We start from the raw sequence: 16,312 nt of genomic DNA on the forward strand, positions 1-16,312 counted from the left end.
CTCTCTCATCCTTGGTATTGGATCATGGTCGGAAGGATTGGGGAGAATTAAAAAGAAAGGAACATGTAGAAAAATGAATTTATCGATGGATTGGTAGATAAAAGTTTGCTTACCTAATTAAGGTACTGCGTCAGCTCTTCTCTATTCTACCTATCATAGATCTGTGGGCAATATCACGAGTGGAAGATGGTGAAGCAATGGAAGGATATCGATTTGGGTGATGATATCCGCTTTTTGTAGATGATAGAAAGAATGGAGTTCATGTTGAATCAATTCAATATGCTCAGATCAAATTCCTATCTTATTTGATTACCTACATGCAGGCAAAAAATCACGAAAGAATCTACGCCATTCAACCCATCAACGTTGGAGACGAAATCACCATATCCTATGATTATGATGGCATGCATTCGATACGAATATCACATTTGAGTATCGCATTCGGATTCCATTATGACTGATTTTTCTGTTTACTACCTCTGGAACCCAATATCCAAGTAAGTGTTCGGGGATATATGGAACCCAAAGTTCGATTATGTGATCATGAATCGTGAATATAGAGCTGATAAGTTGAAAATAATGGAATTACTATAGTTGCGGATTATACCTTAATACAGACCAAAGACGAGTGGCTTCGAATTCTGTATTACTAGCTGTATCGCGAAGTGAAATCATCCTCTATATACTAACATCCTCCTCATCAACATTATTGCTTGGATCATACCTATTTCGCTCTTTTATAATTATTGACCAAGCAGGCCAATTCACAAAATTTACCTCACGATCCACGCGTTTGTATAACCCGCGAAGCAATCCGTACGTATTCTCATACGACCCAGCATAACGTATTGAGTGTTGATACAAGCTGTATAAGGTATTCTGGATCGTTGAATGGTGGAGTATTGGAAAGTGGAGAGAACATAATTGCTAGCGCAGAAATGATGTACGATGGTTGTAAGGGTAAGTATTGTAAAACACACCAAAAAGCGGCCGTACTTTTCCCTATATATAAAGGCTTTAGCCAATTAAAATATTATGCTCTTTGAAAATTATTATAATGAATTAAAGTTGAAGAAAGTATTATAAATATAGATTTTAGTATACTAGTGTATTAAAGTGGATCTATTCCTTAATAATTCTGTTAGGTAGTTTATCAAAACCTTTAAAAATTTTGAAAGTTTTGTAAGCCTTTATAAGTAAAAGAGAACTTGAAAATCGAAATTTGAGGGAGATAGCTTAATATGTATTTGAATTGCTTAAAGCAGTAGTAGAATATATAAAAACAGTAAGTTTTTAGTAAAAGTGGGTTTTACATCATTTATTTATATAACCACTGTATATCACCAGCCTTCATCTTTATTAACTTCGCATCAACCCAATCATCTATCCAGCTATTTCCAAAATCAATTAGATAGTAATCATCTATCTCGTTATGAACAAAAATATTATATAATTTGCTATCACCCTATACCACACCAATCTTATGCAACAATTCAATGTTATATCTAATCTGTTCCGCCCACTTTTATCTCCGTTGGCTATCAATAGTTTTGATATCTTTATGAAACCCATGTAAAGTTGTTGTTTATGGAATATACTCCTCCAGAATCCCAATAACCCCATTATCATTATGGCTAACAACACAATCCATCAGTATAGGTGCTCTAATGGAAGATGCGTGCTTTGAGTCCTCTATCTTCTTTAAACACTTGTATTCACATTGCACAGCTGCTGTAAAGCTAGTGCTCTACTAAATGAACTCCTGAAGCTTAGAACGACGGGAGTGTTTAGAATGATGGCAGGATGAACCTCCTGGTGACCTTGCTATGTCAAGCCAACTTGAGTTACCGTGAGTAGGCGTTAGCATCTTGCAGCACATATCCTGTCCGTTGATAAAGACTTTCGCGATATACCCAGTACCTATATTTTTTTAGTAAACAGAATCTTTGTATTAAATCTCTAGGCAAATCCGATATAGGATTGATATCTAGGCAGGAGATAAAGTTTGATCGAGAAGAATATTGTTGAATTATATCTGCATTGTTTTCATCGATAACCAAGCGAAACTAAAACTTTCTGGATTAAAGGCAGATTATAAAGAGATAGACGGATTTGAAGGTCTTCTTTCAACTCCAGACTAAGATAGCAAACTTGCACTATCCGGCTTCATAGATTGTATCCTCAATAGCGTTTTCGATCTCTTCTAAATGTTTATCATTATCCTCCGCAGTTGTTTTGTTAAACTGAGATAATAGGGATATTATTGGATCATTAGGAAAGGAGGTAGAGTAGATTATAACAATAAAGTGTTTGCCGTTATATATGATGGTAAATGTGTGGTTATATCCATAATCTCTATCGATTCTTTGGGTAAAAAAGCTAAGATTCTTTTTCTACTGAGCTCTATCCTCATCGATAGCTGTAGCTTCGAGTTCGAGATTGGATTAAGGATAGACCGGCAATGTATTAGAGGTGTTTTGTGTGACTAGAGTGTCTATGAAGGATGCTTGGTGAAGGGGAAAAAGGCAGTTGAAATTTGAATATATTGGCTTGTATATGTATCTCTGAAACGGAAAATACATAGAGTCATTGTTATGCGGATAAACGAAAATGTATATACTAGTAACCAATAATATCTAAATATCAAACTTGTGCTAAACAATCATTATTTCTTAATTATTAGATAATTCCTTGTGATTTGATTTGATTTGATCGGAAATAAATGAAGTCTAGCTATTATTGCACGCCTGAGTCTGATAACTTTGCACTGCATACCGAATTTCCGATATGATACAGAGTCTTTTCACAGGCCACGTAGTTTTCGGAAGAAAATACAAGAGCCCATCAATGACGCCCTGGAAAAATAAAAATCCTACATATGCGTATGTAAGATTGTTCATTTTCACAATACAGCGCGCTTTATTGTGATTAGGAGGGTGTTGAAAAAGAGTGAGGGGTAGAGCGGTTAAGTAAACGCTCCCTGTCAAGGTGCTCAAAGTAGCCAGTTTAATTCAAGAAGGTAACAAAGTCCTTTGGTCTAGCAACCAGCTTCCTTGGTTACTCAAATTTTTACTGCGTACTGGACAGAAGACTTTTAGGCTTGAGCGGCCAGCCTGCAAAACTAGTCCGGGAGCGTTTACAGACCACTTTGTGTTCTAGGGTCTTTTCTTTCCGAATATACACTCTAGGATCGCATCGAAGTGCTTGAATCGACGCTGGTACGATGCAAAATCGCCGTGGTCTGAGCTGATGAGCACTTGCCTTGTATAGACCCGACTATTTTCCGATTATCCTTATACTGCTCTGAACCGTCTGAGAAAACAGTAATATAGTCCCCTGGGAGACTATTCCACCATATAGTAAAAAGTCTAGCTGCTTCATCTTTGTTGATCCCCCCAGTAAGATCTATGCGGCAGCCTGCCGTAAAGTGAAGGAGGGGAGAGTACTGGTCTGGGGGCGAATGGAACCAGAGGTTCAAGTATCCTCAGCTTTGTTCCTCTCAGATTCTGTAGGTGAGTTGCGCGGAGCCGGCGGGCAAGCGGGTGACCATAGTCTACTGTCAAAAAGGAAGCAGGAATGGGGAAAACATAGTTTAAACACGTTTCTCCTGCAGGCAGGGTGCCCAATAGAACGTACTCTCTACAATTTTCCGCAGGAGCTCCTTATCTCATACACTCGCCCATCCCAGCCGGAGACTGTTAGCTCTCCAGCGTACGGGTCATGACCGGCGGATAGTCCCATTACAGAAATGACTATAGCTCCAAGCGAACCACCTTCCGGCAGAAGGATTAGTATATCGCGCCCCTAATACATTTTCATATCCTACCACTTCTCTTGTAATCGCCGATATACAGTTCGGGTGAGAATAGAAGATAGACTACCGTATTCTTTGTCCCTTGATGAGCAAAGACAAGTAAGTTGATTCATTTTCATCACATCAGCCAAAAGAGCATCGAGCTCAAGGTAGGAAATCGAGATTTGTGGTTCGAGACGAGTAGTACAGTCGTCGTTTCTCAGCTACGACGAGGCCGATGTAGGGGGAAATGGAAGTGGGTCAACATGAGAAGAGGTTTACGATGCACAGCGAGCCTGAATGACCAAACGAGGAGATGTTTGAACAGGATTGAAGAGGGAGGAGGTCGTGGAGAGGGGAGCGCGATTCTTATAGATGTTGATAGCGGCGGCTGGCTTGTGCACGCGCCTTGCCCAATGCGACGGCTGCTAAACTCGGGGAGGGGGGGCAAGCACCACGATTGAGATTATATTGAATATAAATCTTGAATTTTACTGGAATATTAGTGATAAGCATACAAAGTATAGTTTTCCACAAGAAGTCTCTGAAAAGTATCAAGAAACCGATTTTATATATTACATTATAATTATTTTATTTAAAATGGATAACATTTACAACGATTTTAAATAATTTATAGTTATTATAAAAAAGTCTTTCAAAATCACAAGTACTCTCGGGATCCTATGGATTTGATTGGTTGATAATCTTCTGTTAAGCGATGGAGCCCATTCCTGGCACCTTAGGGGATTCAGCATTCTTCAGTAAATCTGCGGCTATTGATGCCTGAGGCTTTCAATCCAGCTACCGAACTCAAAGATATCAGGTACCCCAAAAATAAATTAAAATGGAGATGAATTAAGCAAGTTCGCGTCAAGTCAAATCCAACCGCGTCCATCAATTCTGTGCATCCTACAACATTAAAATACATAATCCCTTGTCCAACTAATTCTACAATTCTAAGAACAATCCAACAAATATTTACTTTGTGAATATCTTCACAAATTATTCTATTGTAACATTATCTTTGCATCTTCCTTTTATCAACTTTATCTGCTGCATTTGCGACATCAACCAACCATCAAAGGCTTATACACCTTGTACCGAGATCTCTGGAATTTGACTTCAAGATGGTCTCCGCCAGGAAGCGTGGAAGGCAGGAGATGGAAGCCAGTGAGCTTCCAAAGGAACCAAGTATGGTTGATCAACTCCGAAATATGTGGGAATTTGCAAATCTTGCGCAATGGATTTTCATTTTCGGCAGGACGGTGAAAATCGATGAGAATATTGGAATCGAGGTAATACATCAGCCTTCCCTCTAGCCTTATCCGAATGCTACTTCAATACTAACTAGCTGTCTCAACATAATAGGAACTGGAGATGGAATGTTCGAAAACACACTCGACTGTTCTGCCAGAGATTGGTCTTGCTCTACTGAAGTTTGTTTCTGCTCATCGAGGGCTCACGTAAGTCAACTCCTAGAATCCCTTTATTAAATATCGTAGCCTTGGCTTACTAAATCCAACAGTCCTGAGGTTTTCGATGAATATACAAGAAGACAATATGTTGCCAAAGCACCCGAGCGAAATCCATATGGTACCGAGGAGGAACCCGCCAAATTCACAGAATTCGATGCTTTTACTAAGGTAAGCATCTGCCGAGCTACACTTCATCGAGCTTTATTAATAGTTATTGTAGATTCGAGTTTTACAGCAACTTACTCAATGGGCCATGATTAGTCCAGACCGTATTCGTGAGAGGATGGAAGAAACTAAGGACATCGAACAGACCTCTTGGGTAAGCAAGTATCGATTTATGCCAATGTCCAACATCACTAACTTCTTGGCAATAGCGCATCGAACCCTGTGGATGGGACTCGGATGATCGCGAATACTTTGTGCTAGACGACAATCGATTATATCGTCGTACTGAAGCTCCACCACCACCTCCTCCGGCGCCAGCATACAAAAAGAATTCAAAGAAAGGCAAGGCGGCTGCAAGGGCAAGCAAACGAAGGAAGACCACGGACACAGTCGACAGTGAAGCCGAAGCATCGGTAGAAGCACCAGTAGAAGAAAAGGTGGATGATGGGTTTGGAGGCGCAAAATGGGAATGCATTGCTGTTTCATTTGAAGAGTTTACCGCATTCGCAGCGTCAATGGAGAAAACCCGGGATCCAAATGAGAAGATATTACGAAAACGCATCGTCGATGATGTATTACCACTATTGGAGAAACAAGAAGAAGCTCGAAAGCGCAAAGAAGCACAAAAGCAGCGCGAGTTGATCAATATCGAAAAATTGGCTACAGCCAAGAGATCTAGTAGAATAGCTGGTAAGATGGAGCAACAGAAGCAGGAAGAAGAAACTAGAGAGGCGGAACGCAAGAAGCAACAAGATTTAGCAATGGCAAAGAAGGAGCAACAAAAATGGCTCAAGCTGGAGAAAGAAAGAGAATCGCGAATGATGACTAGGGAACAACGAGTAAAAGAGAGAGAAGCACGCCGCGTCCTCCATGAAGACGAATTGGCCAATCTTTCTGAGGATAGTAGAAAGGTTGGATCGGGTGAAGGTCGTCTCTCGGAGCGTCATCTAAAGGCCGAAATTGAAAAGAAGAAGCAAGCGCTCGAACAACTTAACGAAGAAGATGACTGGATCTTTGACTGTATCTGTGGCGCTTATGGGCAGATCGATGATGGGACCCATAGTATTGCATGCGAAAAATGCAATATTTGGCAGCACAGTAAGTGCGTTGGAGTCAGTGAAGCTGAGGCTGATAGCGATGACTTTGAGTTTATATGCACTACTTGTAAACGTCGTGCTGAGGAAGCAGAGAAGGCTAAAGCTCACCCACCAATGAAGATTAAGCTTGGTCGACCTGGATCTTCTTCCTCCTCGGTGCCACCCAAACAAAATGGCGTTCCAAGTTTGGATAATGGAGCGATGACAAGTGGTAGGCTATCATCAACTCCAGCTTCACCACAAAAAGCAGCACCTCAGCTACATCTGTTTTCTACTACCAATGGAGCACACAGGTCAGCACAATCAGCAAAGGGTTCTTCACCTCGGACACAGAACAAACCGCCACCTATTCTGCCACCAAAGTTCACCAACAGAAATGAACGCGCAGGCTCTCCAGTCGGTAAATCCGATGTCAGACAATCTATTGAAACTCCCATCGGGGAAAGCCCATCTTTATCACGATACAATGGTTTGGGCAACAGTAATCCTTTTTCCTCTCCCGCTCCTCACAGTCCAACTTCTCTCCCACCTCCAAAGAATTTGACTACCAATGGCGCGGCTCGGTACAACCAGTCCCCTTCAAAACCTCAAAGCTCGCCAATATCTTCACCAATCCAACAACATGCGGATCTGCCAAGTCTCAAAAATAATGGAGATGTGCCAGTTCAACCCCTTAATGGGTTTCACAAAGAGCACAATGATCGTCGTAGTTCATTCAACTTTTCATCCCCTCTTGCAGGAGTTCCCGTATTGACACCATCTCAAAAGAATGGACCGATACCAAGTTCATCATTTGAACACAATGGGCATGCCGCAACGCCAAGTGGTGCCTCGCGGTTTACTATGATAACTGCATCATCCCCAGGATTAGATCAAGATCCACTTGATCCAGGTCATGCATCAGCTCTCCCATCTTCGATCAGTGGAATTTCTCCTACAAAACATTCTCCTCCGCGTCCAGCATCAAATGGCTCAACAACCCCGGCCATTCTTCCCCTAGTCGCTCCATTATCGCCGAGTCCACGATCACAAAATCTTGCTCCACCTGTTAAGCCTTCAGAGCCACAATTGAGTCAAAATACAGCTCACTAAACACCGTGATTATGGATCAGCGCAATTATGGGTGCCTGACAAGGGGTTTGTTCTGGCTTTCTGGTTGAATAGCCAATGATGCTTCTGCCTTGCAACACAATTTAAGCTTCTCATTTTTCTCTTTTCTGCAATCTTCGATTATGTTCGATCTTGCAGTGTACCAACCTCATATGCCATTTACCTGTGCAAGATTCACGCAAGCATATTCTCATTCTTCTCCCTGTATTACCTTTTTGTTTGTGAGTGGCGTTGGGATAGGGAATTAGAAGGGAATAAAATGGCGAATTTACATACCATGAAGATGAGGAATGGGATACATCGTTCTGAGATGAATGAATGGATGTATGAGTGTTGATGGATAGATGCATATCTGCAGAGCTATCTTTGACTCTGGCTTTAGGAGATATGACTTGTATTATGTTGAGAAGTGACAAAGATGTTTTGGAAAGGGAAACTGAATCGGTGGGTTGGTAGTTGTGAGCGAGTCGACTTAGTTGCATGAAATTCGAGATAAGATGAGATTACAAAATATCAATTGTACTCTACATGTTAAATATCAGTATGTTTATAATTTTTTGATTTCTGAGGTATGTAATTTGTGATGTGTGGTATGCTTGATGAATAGATACGGTGAAGACCAACACGACTTGATTTGTATTTCATGAGATTCATTAAGTATGTGCTTTTGAGCTGGCTCAAGTGGCCCTTTTTTTTGCCTACTTTATTTATTCTTCATATGAGAAATCTGAGATTCAACCTGATATCCATAACTCCGATCTTACTTGCTTGCCTCGTGCTCGAATCGGCCAAGATAGTCAATAGTATTGGGCTGACTCTTGAGTAGAACAATCGACTTGTTTAGTGCGTCTATTGATTAGCTGATTGATTGATTGCGTTCGAGTTCGGCTAAGTTGGATTGGAAAAGGCTTTTGGGTGAAGTGTTAGGAAAAGATGATGATGTGGAAAAATGGGAAGAAGGATGGAGAAAATAAAAAGAATAGAAAAAAATAAAAAAATAGAATGGGTTTTCTATTATATCTTTTTTTGAATAAATAAATAAATAGATAAATGAATAGATATCTTTTCGCTATAGATAATCAGACTATTTCTGATTAGATGGATAAGAGCTATACACACGCACTCACGTCCGTACGGTATAAATGTTTGCTCATTTCTTTCCATCTTTCTATCTATCTGATTCTTCTAAACTAACGAGAGCGTGTGTATATGAAAGATTGTGGATTGGAATGCGGATGGGAATGGTAGTAGAGAGAGAGGATGAGTGGGTATATTAATAGAGTAGGATAGTATAGTTACTTAAATTCTTTCTTTGAATAATACGTAGAATGAGTGGAAGGGTTGGACGAGGATGTGAGGGATTGCTGTGATGGTTTATGTATGGAGGGATGAATGGATGCCGTTGGTAATTGATAATGTATGTGTGTAAAGAGATTGGGGAATATCTGTAGTTAAAGTTTCATGTCGATACATCTCCACATTCACAATTCCTATCACTACCCAGTGTATACATAAATATATATATATATATATATAATGTAGAAGGAAGGTATCGTACTCGGTGTAGAAAATATCAATCCCCAACTCCCAAATCCCCAAAACGATAATTGAACAAACAATCACAGAATAAATCAAGTATCCTCATCAGTCAACACATAGCGTGGTTTGAGCATCTAACAAAAAGGGGGGGGAGAAGGGTATAGGATCAAAACACACACGAAAAGATCAAAAAGGGAAAAAGAGACATACAACAGTGGGGATTCGCTGGTGGTCACCCACCCAACTACTAATCCACCGATCTGAAGCTTGTGTATGGCAGAGCGGACGGGATGCCCAATTCTCTTCAGTCTATGGTCGTATGTGCCAGATCTATGGTTGTGTGAGATTATATTTAAATGGGTGAAGGAGGTGAGAGTGTGATTGTGGGTGGTTGATCACTTTATTACCCAATAATAAGTCCTTTTTTCAATCTAGATGTAAATCTAAATCTCAATCTCTGATATCCATAATAGACGTGTTATTTTCATTCCGCTTGGTATACCATTCATTCTATGGAGAAAGCAGATTGATTGATTGATTTAGTTGCCTATTCAGTAAAACTCTCTCTCTCTCTCTAGATATATACACACGCATATCATAAACCTCGCTTAACAACTGACCGCCCTTCTCACAATCCAACGATAAATTATGATTATCAAGATATTCTATAACTACCCGAGTTCCTAATTCCTAATCGAAACAAATATATATGTCTCGATAATTCGGGATGTGGATTTTGGTGCGCGTGAGTTGGTGGTTGTATCTATGTATGTATATACTTACGTATATGTATAGGTATTTCATGAGAATAGATCAATGAGTAAATGAATGAATAAGTGAAGAAGGGAGCGAGAAAACATTAAGCGAGAAATCACATTCTGGACTGGGCGTGGGAGAAGCTGGGTGAGCTGGGTGAGCTGCATGAGAGGATTCTGGTTTCTTAGGATTATTATTTGATGATTGATATTGTAGGGGAAGGGAAAAGAAGAGAAATGGGAATGAGAAGGAGGATTTGTATTTGTATACAAGAGGAGGAGGAAGAAGAAGAAAGAAAAAGAAATGGTTGACTTCTAATACACTGTTTCTGTACTCGTGATTTATTTATTCATTTTCGGTTAGATATTTCTCTGTTCATTCAGCACCTCATTCAACCATCTCATCCTATTCAAATCCAAATGTATATGTTCCTATATTCCTCCAACTCATGCATACACATACATATACACATATCATATCCCAAGCATCTCATACAAACCCCAACCCCTCACCTCCCCCCAAACCCCTCCACAGAAAAACCACACAAGAAACAGAATTCAAAACATATAACAATAGTAATAGCAGTAACAATCAAACAATCATTCCTCCCCTCATTTACCCCCATCCCAATACCAAACCCAAAACCATCGATATTCTACAGACTACAAATTCCATCCCTTTGCAATTTCAAACTTGTTCATTCCAGATATCAAATTCCAGATTCGATATACTCAGTATATAGATATCAATATAGGAAACTCATAATTCTTTTATTTATTTATTCGTTCACCCACCCCTCCAGCTTTCCCTTTCCCCGTATTCTCCCCCCTTCCCCCCTTCCCCCTTCCTCCTCAAACCAGACTCTCCCAAAAAGAACAAAAAAGAATCACATAACCCTCCCCCCCCAAAAAAGATAAAAAGTACTTAAAAATCCAACTCTCCATTTATACATACACAAAAAACACCTTATAATACCTCACCAATATCCTCCCCACAAACCACCAATGGTAATTCCCCTTGCAGTTTATCTCATTCCCCTCTCACTTTGTATCTACTACACTACACAATATCATACCATACCACACCCTCCCACACAATAAAAGACAAAACCACACACCACAAATAAACATCCGCATAACACCTAACCTAGTAATCAAATAATCAACCTACAAATAACACTAACAAATTTTACAACTCGATATGAAATTTGAATTTGAATTTCATTTGAATTTCATTTCCAGAGCTGGGTATTATTTATGAAGCATGAAGCATGAAGCATGAAGCATGATACTATCTGTACATAAAATACCATACATACAGCACAATCCAATATTGTAATCTTACAAACATACTCACACTCGAGGCATCACCCCGATATCCCTATATTTTCCAAGCCTAGCCTAGCCTAGCCGAGCTTATCAAACAATATGTCGCTTCATGGAAATAAGGAGGTGAGTATTGTACAGTGTACACGAGGTATCTCCCACCCACCCACACATCACACATCACACATCACCTATTTGTGATGATCATACAGGGTCTACTCACCCTTTTTAATTTTACCTCTCCTGCCTCATCATTCTCATTATTCATTTTCCTCTCCCTCATTTCCCTGTTCCCATGGTTTCTTTTCCTTGTCACCTGCAAACCAAGTTATTCCAGAACGTCCTAGACTTCTCAATCCACCTTTAATCCATCCCTCGACCTCCTCTTCACTAACTACGATCCTTTTCGCCTTTTCTTCATCTTCAGCCGTCAATTCAGCTTTACGCATTCGAGATGCGATTCTCTGATCCAAAACAATGGGTTCTAACCATATTCTCTCTGGATCCGTAGGAGTACGAGTGCGAATGGATTTATGCCATTCTTTCTCTTCTTCTTGGAGAAGAGTGGCTTGTTCTGATTCTGGAGATTCGGACGAGGAATTAGCATCGTGATAGGGACGATAGGTAGCGAGGATGATGGCAGCAGTGTCACGACCGATTTGATCGGCGAGATGACGACGATTAAGGAAGCGACGGAGACGGGTGGGGGTATTGAGAAAACCGAGGATGTGAGGGAATGAGATTGCGGCTGAAGGGTCTAGTTCTGCGGGGCAAGATGAAGGGAGAGTTGCGGATGCGTATTCTGAGGTTGAGATGAAGGGGGGTAAGTGTGATGGTTTTTCTTTCTTCTCCTCCGCTGGTTTTTCTTCAGGACTTGGGGTGGTAGTAGATGATGCATCTTCGGGTTTAGAGGGATCGCTGTTGGTGCTTGTGTGAATTGTTTTTCCTAGGATAGAATCGACAGGAGTTTCGGCTTCCGAGGTTGGAGCTGGGGTGTCTGCTACTTCTGGGCTTCCTTCCACAGGTTTAGGGGGCTCGGTTAATGGACCTAACCAACCCTCATGTACACCCCTGATGTATTCTTTCCACGTGTGTCGTCCAAGTACTATATCACCTCTTGGCCCATCAAACTCCTTAATTCCAGCATTCTTCCTTGTCGATAAAATAGGATCCTGTCCCTCTCTACTCTCCTCAAATGGTAATCTTGCATTACGAATCTTCTCCGCCAATTCCGCTCGAATATCACCCTCTTTCCTCCCCTGTATAAATTCCCAATCCAAACCTGAAGCTACCAATATCGGCTTAACATATTCCTTGAAATGATCTTGCGCAACCCGTAATCCGTCAGTTGGAGGTCCTTCGAGGAAAACCGTAAGTTTCCTTGGCATGGTACGAGAATCCCCTAGAGGTTCTTTCGCAATGTGTTCCACCAGTTTACACCATTTCCTCTGCGCTCTCTTCTTTTCTCTCTTATCGTAGATGACGGCTGCTGTGAAAGATCCAGTGATGGAAAGGAATATCATCCAATTGCGGGAAGGGACTCTAGGTCTAAAGTTTTCGCCAAATCCGAGGTATTTCCACATAGGATTGGGTGGTTTTTGTTTCGCCGCAGCTTTTGCATCGACTTTAACTTCTGCATTTGCAGTCGAAGCTGGCTTCTAAGGTCTTGTTAGTTTAAGCTCTCCATATAAATGTTGGGAGAAGGAATTTACCTCTGCATCGGGCACTTTCGCGTCTGACATTATGGAGGAGTGAGTGTGTATCTCTCCCCACCGTGAGACTGAAATTTGAGTGCTCCTTCGTGTTTTGAGCAATTGCTCTTGGATATATTACTGCTTGATCAATATTTCTTTGCTAGAGCTGAATCTTTTTCAGAACGCCGGACAAATCTTTCGCCGATTACACGTGATGAGAGCGTGGTTCTTATCGATAAGACCCAAAGTGATGGTTTGGTCTTGGCATTTTGGAGATCCGAATTCGCAAGGCCGGATAAAGAAAGGGCTGCATTTTCCGTCCACAGTCCACCCGTGAGATCCATTGTACCTAGCAGTGGACGTGATTCAAAATACCAATTGTGTAAGCGTACTCGTTCGTAGGTATCTTGGTAGGTATCAAGATCACCTGCGATGCTCAATACTACAATTCAACCATGTTGTTTGTTATGATAATACCTACCATGATCACACATTTTACACTTTTAGTCTTTTAGTCTTTGTAATGTGATTCATGTTGGCGTCGGGTAAAAGGGGCAAGGCGATTCCCGCTCCCGTTGTGGTGCTATCAACATAAAAAGGGTAGGTTGGTTAACGGATAGAATACTTTAGTCTTCACCGGGTCACTGCTATCATCGGAGAGGCCCATGAACCTTGATTTTACAACATCATTGAAATTGATGAGATTGACAAGTAAAGTCCAGTGAAGCAGAGTCAAGCAGAGTCAAGGAGAGTCAGGTAAAGCTAACTCGTAACCAAAAGCCAACTTTTCAATAAGCCACCGAACTTTCTTGCCAGATGTGTTTCTTGTGGTGGGGGGGGGGGGATCAAATTCTCCCATTCTACCGCTTCGTAATAAGTTGTCGCACCTTTTGCACCTAAGCAGTAGTGCAAAGCAAGTATTGTTCATGCTCAGACTCAGACAATCCCAAAAGGCGTAGCAAACTAATGAAAAGTAAGCTGCCACCCTACATAGGAGATACTTACGCAGAGAATGGGTGGTGGAAAATGTCGGACGGGCTTTTTCTGCTGGTGACATGACATTACATTTCCCGTTTTCCCCATGAGCCCATCTCCTTGTTATTCCTCTATGTTATGCGACCACCACACACACAACTTTTCAAGGGAAGTGTGTGTTATGCCGAGAGATGCGGAGACCACACAGTGAAGCCAGTTGTCAATACAATATAATAATATCATACAATAATAATGGAACAGTACAACAGAATAGAGTGGAATACGACAGAATATTAGGAATTGAATGGGGAAGGGGAAGAGAAGAGGAGGATTTTCATCTGATTTTTATTTTCCATCACTTCATACAATTCGAGTCTCCTATGTACTGGCTCAACTGGGTGGGTAAGATTCAGTACGGAGGACAAGAAAGATATCAGACGAAGAAGGGAGCTCGTAGTGTAGAAAAGAATATCTAATACAGTACAGTAAAGCGATCGATCCATACGATTTGATTCAAGTAAATCTGGAACAGACTGATGAATACAACCTAGGTAAATACTTAACCTTGGAACTGCTTGTGTTGATCTCTTATCGAACCTTCTATTTTTAAAGCTAGAATCCTAGAGATCCCCTTAAACAGATGCATTAATCTATTCTGGGAAAAGCTTATCAGCACGTGATATCAAAGTGATGAGAAGGTTGGTATGTATTGAATGAATGAATAAGTGAGTGAGTGAGAGAATGAATGAATGAAGGAAGGAAGGAATTGCTCATACCCCGGAATTGGCAAAGTAGAAAATCTTTGTTGTAGAAGAATGGGTAAAGGATCTCTTTTCGTGCTTCCTTCCACGACCTCCTTGTCCATCCTCGTGATTTTACAGCACCATAAAGAGCATAGCATCGGAAAATCGGTAGGAGAGGAGAACAGAGCCACACACATCAATTTTCAGACGGCAAGAGCGAGAGCGAGAGCGACGCAACTCCACTTGCATTTTTACTTTTTGGCTATGGGCTGGGATAATGGTACCTTTTTTTGCCTAGGATATATGGAGGATGGGATAAGAGCTCCATGGGCGAATAGCTGTGAGCTATTAGCTAGTAGCTATTCCATGTAGCATCATACTGTGGAAATGAGGGAAGTAAGTTTAAGTAAGGGAGGAGAAACAAGAAATGGGAGTGAGTGAAGGAAAGGGAAGGAAAGTTAATGATGTAGGATAAGAGTAGAAGAGTAGAAGAATGGATAGTTGATTGTAGAAAGAATGCTGATGATGATAATAACAATAAGAATGACGATGATTGTGATGATGATTTTGATCTCTCTCCGTGTGTGTGACCCTCTGTCTCTCTGTCTTTCTGTGTTTTTCCTCACATACACATACAGATACAAATAAAGAAGCTGTCTAGACAAGAATGTAACGTATGTAGGTAGGTGTATAATACCTTGGTACTAGATAATAGGTCGTGAGTATAATAAAGTAATAGTAATATCTAGGTAGTAATCATACAAAGCAGACAAGATATATACAAGTTGAGGTCAATCACATATGATATAACCTCATCGAACTGTGTTTGTTTATTACTTTAGGTAAGAATGTATGTAGACTTATTGCCTTGATTTTCTAATAGATGTTTCCATACATGATGATGTTGAGGGGAACTCCTTTCATTCATTCATTCATTCATTCATTCATTCATTCATATACACAGACCTACATAGCTATGGATATACATGCCAATACATACTAGGTACATTATTCACTCAATCTCACTCTCATTTTATATACGTAGTGTGCATCTACCTCTCTCTCTGTATGAACCTAGTGGTGAGTAGTGGTGAGTAGTGGTGGTGGTGGTGGTGGTAGTAGTAGTAGTAGTAGTAGTAGTAGTAGTAGTAGTAATAGTAGTAATAGTAGTAATAGTAGTAATAGTAGTAGTAGTAGTAGTAGTAGTAGTAGTAGTAGTATAATAGTACCTAGGTAGTAGTAGTGATACTAGTAGTAACGAAAGTAGCAGTCAGTAGTAACAGTAACAATAGTAGCAGTAGTAATAATAATAATAATATTATTATTATTATTATTATCATCATCATTCCACTACCCATTATGACTTAACTTGGAAAAGGGTGGGAGGGAAAATGAGTAGGAAATGAGTAGGAAATGCGAGGAATACTAGGAATACTACAAATACTAAAAGACTAACATACTAACATACCAATAAAATACTAATAAAATACTAATAAATAAATCCTATCAATACTAGGAATACTAGGAATACTAGGAATACTAGGAATACCAGGAATACCAGGAAATGCGAGGAATGCATGGAAAACCACATCCAACCAATCATATTAATTCCTCACACTTTACTCAAGATCAAGCGAATT

The 16,312-nt window shown here is 40.4% G+C and overlaps 2 protein-coding genes across 2 annotated transcripts; one reads left to right on the plus strand and one right to left on the minus strand.

Moving 5' to 3' along the window:
- Positions 1-4,692: 4,692 nt before the first annotated feature.
- On the plus strand, positions 4,693-8,168 carry EAE97_002667 (uncharacterized protein). Its single transcript, XM_038873179.1, has 5 exons — positions 4,693-5,088; positions 5,162-5,256; positions 5,319-5,436; positions 5,489-5,587; positions 5,643-8,168. The coding sequence occupies exons 1-5, from the start codon at positions 4,921-4,923 to the stop codon at positions 7,620-7,622; spliced, it is 2,460 nt and encodes an 819-aa protein (XP_038736385.1). The 5' UTR covers positions 4,693-4,920; the 3' UTR covers positions 7,623-8,168.
- A 3,352-nt stretch (positions 8,169-11,520) lies between these two features.
- On the minus strand, positions 11,521-13,002 carry EAE97_002668 (uncharacterized protein; the record flags this gene model as incomplete). Its single annotated transcript, XM_038873180.1, has 2 exons — positions 11,521-12,918; positions 12,973-13,002. 2 exons carry the CDS (start codon positions 13,000-13,002, stop codon positions 11,521-11,523), a joined length of 1,428 nt encoding a protein of 475 aa, XP_038736386.1.
- Between the last annotated feature and the right edge of the window lie 3,310 nt (positions 13,003-16,312).

This window comes from Botrytis byssoidea (assembly GCF_014898295.1).
Source record: "Botrytis byssoidea strain MUCL 94 chromosome Unknown BBYS_004, whole genome shotgun sequence".
Classification (NCBI taxonomy): Eukaryota; Fungi; Ascomycota; class Leotiomycetes; order Helotiales; family Sclerotiniaceae; genus Botrytis; species Botrytis byssoidea.

Bases quoted from the DNA above. Each gene is read 5' to 3' on its own strand.
- EAE97_002667 (XM_038873179.1), top strand. From the start codon at position 4,921: ATGGTCTCCGCCAGGAAGCGTGGAAGGCAGGAGATGGAAGCCAGTGAG. The intron at 5,437-5,488 runs GTAAGCATCTGC...TAGTTATTGTAG, and splicing joins AATTCGATGCTTTTACTAAG to ATTCGAGTTTTACAGCAACT. The intron at 5,588-5,642 runs GTAAGCAAGTAT...TCTTGGCAATAG, and splicing joins ACATCGAACAGACCTCTTGG to CGCATCGAACCCTGTGGATG.